We start from the raw sequence: 12,426 nt of genomic DNA, 5'->3' as shown, positions 1-12,426 counted from the left end.
CTCCTATTTAAATACCTGTTTCATCCTTGAACTATTTCTTTTGGAGATTTTATTAACCTTCAAATAAACATAAAATATACCAGGCAGAATTATAATTGCACATTTATGTTTGTAAATCATGTTCAGAACAAAAAAAGGAGAAATATATGTTAGCAACAATCAGTGTTACTCAGGTTATCACTTTTGTTTAGGATCTACCGGTTCATTTAGTTTTACCTGCTGAACGGCATTCTTAAACCACTGAGGTTTCATCTACTTTAGTCAAAGTAACATTACTCCGCCGCACACACCAGAGACCTCAACCAAACTTGAACAAACCTAAAAAAATTAAAACATACTGAGAAATGGCTTACCGGGCTTCATTTTCAGAAGAAGATCTGCACTGCCCTGTGTGCTTTGAGCTCTTCACCAACCCTGTGGTTCTGGAATGCAGCCATAGCTTCTGCAAGACATGCATTGACAGCTGCTGGAATGGTCAGTTCAAAAGAATATGCCCTGTTTGTAGGACGCCATGTCTTAGTGAAAGGCCTCCAGCCAGTTTGGTTCTGAGGAACATAGTGGAGAGTTTTCGAGTCGGGCAACGGCCCAGTTTAGAAAGGACAGAACAATCCAGGGAAGAGAGTCAAGAAAGGGAATCAACACAGAGTCCAGAGGAGCGCTGTACTGTGCATAGAAAGAGATTCTTCTTCTTCTGCGAGGATGACCAGGAGGCTTTGTGTATGGTTTGTCAGCGATCTAAGAGGCACAAGGACCATCAAATTATTCCACTGGAGGAAGCTGCCCAAGAACTTAAGGTCTGGTAAAACATTCAATTTCAAGCAAATAGATGCTTATGCAATGATTATTGTAAGTACACTAGATCAAGCTGAAACAGTACTTGTTTATTTGTGTATTTTGCATCCTCAAAAACAGTTTAAAAGGTCAAATCATGAGTATTTTATTTATTTGTTTATTTATTTATTTTTGGTACTTAAAAAAATAATGTCCTATTAGTTAAAGCTGCAGTATGTAACTTTTGCCTCTCTATTGCCATCTCTGTTTGAAACATAAAACGTCTCCTGTTACCTAACATAACCTCGGTTCCCTGAAGCAGATTGCAGCTGATAAAGACTCTGAGCTATGTAGCACAGCAGCGCACGCAGTGTCTCATTCCCTACTCTCAGGGAACCGAGGTTACATTAGGTAACCGGAGACGTTCCCTCTCAAGACCATCTAAAAACACTTCACAAATTAAAAGACCTCATTAGCTCAGTGGCATGGCAGCTATAAGAGCAAGTTGCACAAGCAAGGATAGGTGACGGCACTATCACTTACCAATGTTTACCCTGGAATATGTGACATCCACAGTGTGCTGGTGGCCAAATAATGCATGCAGCAGCAACACAGACACTATTGCATAATGTTGCAACTGGTGACAAGCCTGACCGTGCTGTGCGGTTAATGGTGACAGTCATGCCAACACTTAGTACGGATGTCCACTGTAGCAGGGGTGCTGATGCTGTCATGAACATAATGCATGTGGGGTTAACACGTGCATTATGGGGTTGATCCCCAGTCAGTATTTTTTTGACACAACTTAATCAAACGCTACCAACTTGGTGGGGCTGCAACAATTTAAGACGAATGCTGAACATTGATTTCAGCTAGCTTTATTCCTGCACAGACAATGCCTGTGTTGCAAGGAACATTCGGGCTATAATAAAACTTATAGGCTATAGCAACATGCATAGGTGCCTCAAAGCCCACCTGGCATAGGTTTTTCCACAAAGGTTACTACCTGTGTGGGAGAAACCAACAAAACGATGACAGATTCCTGTCTATGATTTTACACCTTGAATGTGTACAGCAGCTATGCACATAGATATAACTATTATTCGAACTACCATTCCATTCATTACCCTTGTTGATCCGAATGAGGTTGTATGCACTAAGCAGGTCTAGCTTGGAGAAGATGCGAGCCCCACGTAGTGGTTCCAGGGAGTTAGGGAGCCTCCACCATGGCCTTCTGTTCTGGGATGGACAGCGGGTAAATTCTACATTCCAGTAGCATGGACCCAGGTAGCAGATCAATTGCACTGTCCCGTGGCCTATGAGGTGGTAATTCCATGGATGCCTGTTTGCTGAAGACATCCTGGAACACCCTGGTATCTGGTGGAATCTCTGGAGCTTCCGAGGTTCTGGACTTTTTTTTGACCTTCCTTGTCGTGGATGATTATGGTTGATCTATGGGAGGTGCAGATGATTTCTGAACAGTTCAGACAGATATACAATTTTGGATGCAATCATCACTCCATTGTAGGATCTAATCAGTGTTCCACTTTACCTTAGGGGAAAGTTGAGTCAACCAAGGGTGTCCCAGGATGATGTCGGCAGTTGAACCCTACACCACTAGAAAGGAGAAGGGCTCTTGATGCAGACAACTGATGCGGAGTGTGATGGTCGATGAGCAGTACTGGATTTTGACTTTGCCCAGTGGTTTTCCCAGTATAGTGTAAATGTTTAAAGGTTGAGAACATGTTTTTTTTCTTGTCAAAGAAGGTTCAGCAAGATGAAGTTCCTGGCGGATCCCGAGTTGAGCAGGGCTTGTGCTGAAATAGATCTTTGACAGTGGTTACCAGCATGGTAGTATGAGTTAATGGAATAATCATAAGTTGTAACTGAAGGGTACTAACTGCTGGGTGTGGTGGACGGACAGGACAGGCAGATATCAAATGCCCTCCTCATCCGCAGTACAGATAGAGCTCGTTATTAATTCTCCATTGACGCTCGGTATGAGTAAGATGGTAAGAGTCAAGTTGCTCTATTGCTGGAGCTGCGACAGATGGTAGGTGAGTGGAGGAGATGCAGGTGGATGGTCCAATGAGCAGGCTGTTAGACGTTGTGAGATGCAGATGGCTTTTTGAATGAAATTCTCAAGTTCCACTACATCATCGTAAATGGCCATTTGTTGATGGATATTCACATTAAGCCCTTGTCTGAATGCCGTGATGAGCGCCCTCTCATTCCAGCTGCTGGTTGCCACTAGAGTCCTGGAATTGCAGTGCGTAGTCACTCACAGTGGATTAGCCTTGGCGTAACCAGAAGAGCTGATCATTGATGGACAGATTTCTCTTTGAAGTGTGTGACAAAAGCCATGAGGGAGTTGGTTATCAGGCCGTTGGTCTCCCATATGGATCGTTCCCATTGCAATGCGCGTCCAGACGAGAGCAAAAGAATATAATCAATTTTAGCCTGCTCACTGGGGAATAGTTGCAGCTCAAATGGTCCAGGTTCTTATCACCGCTTGACTCTGTGTTATTTTGTATTTTTTTGGTCTGGCTTTCTGTCAGCAAACAGAAGGAGACAACACAGGTAAATGACGGTAAATGAGTTTATTTACAGGCTTCAGGAGAGGAGCAAGTGATGATCAAAGGTGAGATAATAAAGTAGATAATCTTGAGCAAAGACTTAGCTGAACAGTCACTGAGGTTTCTTTTCAGGGTGAGGCACAGTGGAAGGAAGACAGAGAGCTGGAAGGAAGACAGTTTTGAAGAAATTGTTGGGAGGGATGGATTCAATGAACAGGTAGGTAGAGCAAGTAAGTACCCAGGGGAGTTGACGGACACTAGTGAACAACAAGACCAGACACTGAGGTGGTGATAAGAAGGTGGCTTTATACTGTGAATAGACTGGTGCTGACAGGTGAAGTGCATCAGAATTCTGGTGATTTTGAATGAGTGGGTGGAGCTGAAGGAGCTGGCATTGCTGATGACTCTGTATGAATGTACAGTATGAATGAATGAATGAATTAATGACACACTAAAGTTTTAAAATTAATGTTTTAACTAACATTAGCAGTATTTATTATTTAACAGTATATATTTATTTATAATTACTGTTCTTATTAGTTCATATTAGCTCATTTCCATTCATATTAACAGATGCAACTTAATTGTAAGTTGTTAGTTCATGTTACTTACCTTAGATTTTTAGTAGTAGTTAATTGTATTATCCTGTAACTCAAGACTTCAAAAGTGTCAAAAATTACTATATATTGAAAAAATAAATGTGAAAAAATTTGCAGACATACGTTTAACAAATCAGTGAATGGCAGGAAAGGCAAGTCAAAAAAAAAAAAAAAAAAAAGTTCTTCCAGCCGATAAACAAATGCTGACAGGACCGGAAACTAGGGCTTATAAACCAGGAAAGCAAACATCACAAAGACTGACTTACTATAAATTGGCAGGCAGAAACACATAATCCATCAGAAAAGCTATGTAATCCAAGACCAAACAAATAGGATAAGACTTAACAAACAGTACACAGCAGGACTGGTATTGGGAAACACAATCTGGCAGACAACAGGAGAATGAGGAGGATGTAAATAGAGAGAAAAATGAGACACAGGTGAAGTAAATGAGGTCAGATGATCCACAAAAAAAAAAAAAAAAAAAAAAAAAAACTACATAATAATAATAACAAACAAACAAACAAAAACAAACTTGATATCTGTAAACAAAAACAAGCACACATGTAAAAGAGAAAAAAATAGCATTTTTGATCCATTACAATTGACTACCTTGGGTTCCAAGGGATGTAGAATTTAGATGGGGGTAGGATATGGCATTATTCTCACACCTGAACCTTAATTCATAAGTTTCCATCTTTTCAGAAAAAGGTGAGGCTCTCATTAAGGCCACTTAAGGAGGATCTAGTGACCTTCCAGACACAAAAGGAAGAGTGTCTTAGGACAACACGGCTCATCAAGGTACTGAACACAATCAACAAAGTCATAGTGTAACTTCATCTATATATCTCATTAAATGAGATACACTGACTGAAAAATTTTCCCCAGGAACAAACCAAACTCACTAGGAGATTGATCAAAAAGGATTTTGAGCAGTTGCATCACTTCCTGCGGCTGGAGGAAGCGGCACGCATCTCAATGCTGGAAGATGAAGCAGAGATGAAAAGTGAAATCATACAGGAGAAATTAGAGGATCTCAGCAATAAAATAGTCAGCTTCTCGCACACCATCCAAAACAAAGAGACAGATCTAGAAAGAGAAGATATCCAGTTCCTACAGGTAACCAGACAGTAATGCATAAAACAAGCAGTGCTTCCTGTGGGACACTTACCTCTAAAGTATATTTTGTAATTTTTGCTATTTAAGTTTGCAATATTTATTGTAATTGTTGTTTCTTCCATTTCTTTTAGGCTTATAAAAGCTACACTGACAGGTAATATGAGGGTGAATCTCAAAGAAAAAGTTGCGCACACACACACACACACACACACACACACACATATATATATATATATATATATATATATATATATATATAGATATATATATATATATATATATATATATATATATATATACTATCACGAACTACCTTGAACTATCACTTTAATGTTAATAAAACAACAAAACACAAAGAGATATCACTAACTGCTCTTTAATGCAGTTGCTTTAATAATAATCAGTGTATAACTGATGTATATAGCGTTTTATTTTTATATTTTTTAATTAAATTTCTTGAATGCTACTTCTAATTACAAATACGTACCTAAAAAAATAAAGGACTGTTTGATTTATTTGTATATTATGTGTATTTGTAGTGCGTATCTTTGTTCTTATTTTTTAATAACAAATATAAAATAATGACAAAGATTCTTATCTTCACCCACTTTGACTTTGTTTTTAAAATAGGGAATTTAGTTCGGCTGTACTGCTCAGACAACTTGCAAAATAGTAAAACCAACATGAAAAAGAATCATGATAAAATCATGAATCGTGATATTCCTGGAGAATAAAAAACACCCCAATTAGTACATTGTTTCAAAGCAATTATTTTTAATTTTATTTTATTTTATTTTATTTTCCATTATGAATATGTCAATGTAAAGTATTTGATCAATTTTCTGTTGCAGTGTTCCTTACAATCCTCAAGACTCCAATGTGTTAGTGGCAGATTCTCTTATAGATGTCGCTAAACACCTGGGAAACCTGAAGTTTAAAGTGTGGGAGAAGATGTTGGGACAAGTGCAGTACAGTAAGTATTAGGATCATTTAAGGTGTGTTCACACTTAGCAGGTTTGGTTTGATTAAAACAAACTCTGGTGCAATAGCTCTGTTTGTGCAGTTCATTTGAAAAAGTGTGAACACTGCCATTTGAACCTTTGTGCACACCAAACAAGGAGTCTTGGTCTGCTTCCAAATTAATTCTGGTCCGGTTCTACTGAAATGTGAATGCAATGACCAAAGCAATCTAAATGAACCAAAAACAGGACATGATGTCACAAAAAGACAGAATGCTCAAGCAAACCTCATTCAAGCTGTCCAGGCATATTATGAGTTATGACTGTATCTATATGCTTTTGTTATTTGTATTTAGATTCTGTGTTAAAAAGGACTAGCCGAACCGGACTAAATGTATCATTTATTTTTGGTCCAAACCAAAAGAACCAAGAGAACAGAACTGCACAAGTGTAAACATACTCTTAGATTCATTGAAGTCTGTGAGAAAAAGAGCATTTTCAAACCTGCCTACATGGACTTAAACTGTTGCACATTTCAGGTCCCATAATAATGGATCCAAACACTGCAGCTAAATGGCTAAAACTGTCTGAGGACTTGACCAGCGTGCATTACGGAGAGTTGCAGTCAGACATCCCAGATAACCCAGAGCGCTTTGACCTCTGTGTTTGCGTTCTGGGTAACGAAACTCTCGGCGCAGGAGTGTACTGCTGGGAGGTGGAGGTGGGGAATAAGACTAAATGGGACTTGGGTGTTGTGATGGAGTCTGTGAGCCATCAGGGCATTCTGAACGTCAACTCCGAATGTGGATTTTGGGCTCTGGCTTTAAGAGAGGGTGGCCAATACAGTGCCAGTACAAAACCCTGGACTACACTCTACGTGAAAAGAAAACCACATAGGATCCGTGTCTGCTTGAACAACAATAATAAGGAAATCTCCTTTTACGACCCACTTGACATGACGCATATCTACACCTTCTCACGTCTGCCCACCAAAAAGCTCATTCCTTTCTTCTCTCCATGTGTGAGTGACCAGGGCAGGAATACTGAGCCGTTGAGAGTTGTGCCATTGAAGGTGGCAGTAACCATCACTTCAGAACTGGCTGATTGAACATACCCACATTCTCAAGATAAAAAAATAAAAAAATACAAAAGTTGTTACTGGAGTGGTACTTTTTCAAAAGAAACATCTTTGTACATACTTGGTAACTGACCAAACCGTGATGTAGGTGCAAACGCTCTATATGGAGCATCTCCTCGTGATAGCTGATGCCGCCTGCTGGGTAGGTGAGTGGGTGGGTGAGGAGAGGCATCCTAAGTTGTAACTAACATTATTACTCAAAATAGACCATACTCCTATACACTTTACATTATACATGTCACATACAACAAAGTACCAAAATGACCATGGCTTTAATATAGTGTTTTGGACATGAACCAGGCTACCAGCATAAATATGGAGCATCTTTTCATGAGCCTATTCATAGTTTCCAGTCATGTTACTGGCTCGAAGACCTGGTGGGTAAAACACCTATAACTACAGCAGAAGTCTATTTTCCATCTGTTTCAAATCCACAGATATTTAGATCATAAAATAAAGATATGTGAACAAAATGCTAGTTTTGGCCATTTGCAATACATTTAAAACAGCATGACATTCTTAAACGATTAATGTGAAAACACTTAAAGTGCCTTTAAAACAGTGATATTAAAAGATCATGTTCAGTAGTGCTTTATACAGGCAAGCAGATGAGTTCAGAATATGAACACAATATGCTAAATGGTTGTGTTTTGTTTATAACTGTTTGGTATGGGAAAATATTTGCACATTGCGTTTATATTCTGGGTTCATCTGCTTGGCTGTTCAAAGTATGTATCATCAATAAAGTGTATACTGAATTTGGCCTTTAAATATCACTGTCTTACTACATTACTACTTAATGCAAACCGCATAAAAATAACTGGTGGTCAGCAGAGGAAAGCCTCGTTTTGCCCTCCATGTGGGGGTTCCTGTAAAGGTGTAATGTCACATACCTCTGGATACATTATCATAAAGTAAAAACCCAAAAAACTATAAAAATATATATATTTCTTTGTTTTTGTGTGTTTGTATGATGCCAAAGATCTATAATACCTCTGGATACATTATCATAAAGTAAATACTGTAAATACTGTTAAACATATGTATAAAATGAAATTCAAACCAATGTAACCGCATGGGAGAGAAAGGTTTCTTTTGACACTCTGATAATCTTATTTAATCTTTGCTATTATATTCACATTTTCACCCCAGTTCATGTAAATAATGTAATTTTACCGCCTTTTCGAGTTATATGTTTGTCTCAATATGGAAATGAGAGCACATGGTGACCTGTGTACATTATATTTTTTTTATAGAGGCAGTTTATAAGGGCCATTTATTCAAAAAGGCTGCTTGTTTTCTGTGTTGTATCAGGTTACTATTAATGCAATTCTTTTCAGCTAAAGCTCTTTTCCGCTTTTGCCATGTAACCCCATGAGAGAGAGGCAGTTTATAAGGACGATTTACTCAAAGAGGCATGTTTTTGGTGTTGTATAAGGAGCCAGAATAAAAGATCCAGATAAGTGAATGCCTGCTGCCCCATGTCTGATTGTCCAATGCTATACAGGATCTACACAATGCAGAGACTTTACCATCTTCTAACTGGTGTTGTGAACAGCTGTCATGCTGATTTTGTTAGAGCAAAAACATTTTACAAAAGTAATGAGTTAAGTTACACTGGAAATTAAAAATAAACACATACTAACATTGAACTCGATATTGTGCAAACACAGAAACCTTGGTTGACATTGCAGAAAATGTCATTTGTTTCATGACCCTTTAAATAGCCTTAAATACAATGTACAAACCCGATTCCAAAAAAGTTGGGACACTGTACAAATTGTGAATAAAAACAGAATGCAATGATGTGGAAGTTTCAAATTTCAAAATTTTATTCAAAATACAACATAGGCGACATATCAAATGTTTAAGCTGAGAAAATGTATCATTTTAAGGGAAAAATAAGTTGATTTTAAATTTCATGGCATCAACACATCTCAAAAAAGTTGAGACAAGGCCATGTTTACCATTGTGTGGCCTCCCCTCTTGTCTGGGGACTGAGGAGACAAGTTGCTCAAGTTTAGGAATAGGAATGTTGTCCCATTCTTGTCTAATACAGGCTTCTAGTTGCTCAACTGTCTTAGGTCTTCTTTGTCGCATCTTCCTCTTTATGATGCTCCAAATGTTTTCTATGGGTGAAAGATCTGGACTGCAGGCTGGCCATTTCAGTACCCGGATCCTTCTTCTACGCAGCCATTATGTTGTAATTGATGCAGTATTTGGTCTGGCATTGTCATGTTGGAAAATGCAAGATCTTCCCTGAAAGAGACGACGTCTGGATGGGAGAATATGTTGTTCTAGAACTTGGATATACCTTTCAGCACTGATGGTGCCTTTCCAGATGTGTAAGCTGCCCATGCCACACTCACTCATGCAACCCCATACCATCAGAGATGCAGGCTTCTGAACTGAGCGCTGATAACAACTTGGGTTGTCCTTGTCCTCTTTAGTCCGGATGACATGGTGTCCCAGTTCCCTTTCAGTCGGTCACTCTCGACGCCACGTCGGTGACCGACGAAAATGGGATACCGTTTTGAAAATGGGATACCGTTAGAGTGTAAACTAAACGAGCCAATGCACATTGGCATGCAATTATTGCATCCAGCTGCCACTGATCACAGCATGAGTATAATAAGGCAGCAGGTGCAATGCATACCAGCTTTTCGCTTCGGAGCCGAGCATTAGTATCGTTCTGCTCAACTGTGTCTGCTGTGAACTACGAGTTCAGCACGCTCTCGGAAGCTTCGTGTGTTGGCGAGACGGCGCTTCAGCGGTGGTCGTTCCAGCGTCGAGTGGATTGCACACTTCAGGCTGCACTACCCCCTGTCGTGTTGCAAGCGGCCAATTCCCCTGTGTGCCTCAGCACTAAAAGAGCATTTCCTAAAGAGCAAATTTCTCTAAAAAAGCTTCACGGGTGCGTCTTTGTAAATTGACGGATCGTCCTTATAAAGATGCCATTTCACCCATGCGTTTCTTGGTGCGGTCGTTACCTGGCAACAGGTGATGGTCATGATTGCTGCCTCACGTGTCTGGGCAAACATCCTGAGGTAGCTTTCGTGGATGAGTCATCTTCTCTCTGCGGGAAGATGATCATCTCAGAGCTGCGAACCAGGCTCCGCTTCCTTCAAAAAAGGGGGCGGAGTCCCGTTGCCGCTGCCGCGATCTGGGGCTCGTTCTGGCGGCCGACAGACGAAAACCATTTCCAGCAGTAGCACGGGCGGTTTGAGGATTATAGTGGTGGCAAACCCCGCAGGGAACCAACCCTCTGGGGATCATCACTCCTCTTGCATCTCCGATCCAGAGGAGTAACCCACGGAACGCGCTGGGCCCTCTTCAAAGAGCGTACCAGTGGGTATCCAGTGGGCCTCCCCCTGACCAGATGTCGATCTCAGCATCGGAGGGAGAGCTGTCAGATGAAGATTCAGCTGTGCTGCTGCCCTCTGGGACGGTGGAGAAGCCTGAATTGGATCCGGAGATGACAGCTATGCTTTCCCGGGCCGTCGAGAGGGTAGGGCTCGAGTGGAAATCTCCACCGTGTTCCAAGCCCTCAAAGCAGGATGATTGGTTTCTCAAGGTGGCGCGCGCTGGTTTTCAGCGCCCCACCCTGGTGCCTTTCTTCCCGGAAGTGCATTACGAGCTCACCAGATCGTGGATGGCACCTTTTACTGCCAGAAACTGGCTGGTGGGCTCCTCCTCCCTCACCACCCTCGATGGCAGTGCAGCGAAGGGGTATTCGGTGATTCCCCCAGTGGAGCGGGCGGTAGCGATGCAATTGTGTCCTAAGTCTGCCTCCTGCTGGCGGGGAGACCTGGTGATTCCTTCCCGGGCCTATAGGCATTCGTCTGGTCTAACCGGCGGTGCCTATATGGCTTGCGGGGAAGCTGCTTCTGCCTTACACGCTGTGGCATTACTGCAGGTGCACCAGGCCGAGACACTGAAGGACCTGCACAAGGATGGTTATGATCCAGAAGTTCTGAAAACTCAGAACCGCCACTGGCCTTGCGCTCCGAGCGACGAAGGTCATGTGCATTCTCTGGGTCGTGCGATGTCCACGCTTGTGGTCCAGGAGCGCCATCTCTGGCTGAATCTGGTTGAAATGAGGGACGCTGACAAAGATCAGTTCCTTAATGCCTGTGTCCCAGACCGGCTTCTGCGGTGACGTGGTCGAGAACCTGGCCCAGCAGTTCTTGGCTGCACGGGAGCAGACTGAGGTGGTCCAACCTTCTGCCCGGCGGGCAGCTGCTGCCTCCACCCGTCTGCCGGTTGCAGCGCCCCAGCCTGCTTGTCGCCGAGGGCGGCCCCCTGCGCCGCATCCGCAGCAGCCTCCAGCAAGTGGCGCCGTAGAGCTGGGCATAGGCAGGCCACCCCACCCGTCCTGGCCCCCGTCAAACCTGGCGGTGAGCGGAAGAGCAAGAGGCCCCAGGACGGGTGGCCCAGAGAGAGGTAGCCGCTTTCTGGGGGATGGTGAAAGCACCTCTCCCTCCCCTGGAGGAGGGCCAGGGGAGAATCTGGAAATCTCGACGAGAGAGCGGTTTTCTCTGTCTCTGGGTCCCAGGAGGGCACGGAGAGTTGCGGACGGCCAAACACCGGACCTCACTCGATGCTCCTACTGGCAAAGGATGTGATAGAGCCGGTCCCTCCAGCTCAACAAAGGCCCTACTCACGCACCCTCTGCCAACCCGTGGAACCCTCTGCACTCCACACTCGCACCACACTCAGGCCTGCTCACAAGCCGCCCGAGTTGGGTCCCTGCAGGACCTCCTGCGGACCATCAGCCTTGGCTATGCTATTCAGTTCGCCCGGCGTCCCCCCAAGTCCAGCGGTATCCGCTTCACTACAGTGAAAGCGTCCGATGCCCCTGTTCTGCGGGAAGAGATCGCAGTCCTACTGGCGAAGGACGCGATAGAGCCGGTCCCTCCAGCTGATATGAGGAAGGGATTTTACAGCCCTTACTTCATTGTACCCAAGAAAGGCGCCGGCTTGGTTCCTCAGCAAAAACCTGGTATTTTGAACCGGGGCCCTTCATCGGCTACCGTTCAAGATGTTGATGCAGAAACGCATCTTCGGGTGCGTCCGTCCCCGAGATTGGTTTGCAGCGATCGACCTGAAGGACGTGTACGTTCATGTGTCGATCCTTCCGCGCTGCAGACCTTTTCTGCGGTTTGCGTTTGAAGGACGGGCATATCAGTACAAGGTCCTGCCCTTCTGGCTGTCCCTGCCTCCCCCGTGTCTTCACGAAAGTCGCGGAGGTGGCTCTTGTTCCC

The 12,426-nt window shown here is 43.0% G+C and overlaps 1 protein-coding gene across 1 annotated transcript; it reads left to right on the top strand.

Annotated features, from left to right (window-relative positions):
* Window positions 1-258: 258 nt before the first annotated feature.
* Window positions 259-8,047, top strand: LOC109072033 (zinc-binding protein A33-like). The gene is made up of 6 exons (XM_019088321.2): window positions 259-794; window positions 4,652-4,747; window positions 4,835-5,065; window positions 5,197-5,219; window positions 5,917-6,038; window positions 6,564-8,047. The coding sequence occupies exons 1-6, from the start codon at window positions 345-347 to the stop codon at window positions 7,130-7,132; spliced, it is 1,491 nt and encodes a 496-aa protein (XP_018943866.1). The 5' UTR covers window positions 259-344; the 3' UTR covers window positions 7,133-8,047.
* Window positions 8,048-12,426: the final 4,379 nt, after the last annotated feature.

The sequence above is a fragment of the Cyprinus carpio genome, chromosome A13 (genome assembly GCF_018340385.1).
Source record: "Cyprinus carpio isolate SPL01 chromosome A13, ASM1834038v1, whole genome shotgun sequence".
Classification (NCBI taxonomy): domain Eukaryota; kingdom Metazoa; phylum Chordata; class Actinopteri; order Cypriniformes; family Cyprinidae; genus Cyprinus; species Cyprinus carpio.
Note: the sequence above shows the minus strand (reverse complement) of the source record. Positions and strands in the feature narration are given on the sequence as shown.

Excerpts from the sequence above, each read along its gene's own strand:
- LOC109072033 (XM_019088321.2), top strand. The coding sequence starts at position 345 with ATGGCTTACCGGGCTTCATTTTCAGAAGAAGATCTGCACTGCCCTGTG. Across the intron at positions 4,748-4,834 it reads GGACAACACGGCTCATCAAG|GAACAAACCAAACTCACTAG; the intron begins GTACTGAACACA and ends AATTTTCCCCAG. Across the intron at positions 5,066-5,196 it reads AAGATATCCAGTTCCTACAG|GCTTATAAAAGCTACACTGA; the intron begins GTAACCAGACAG and ends CATTTCTTTTAG.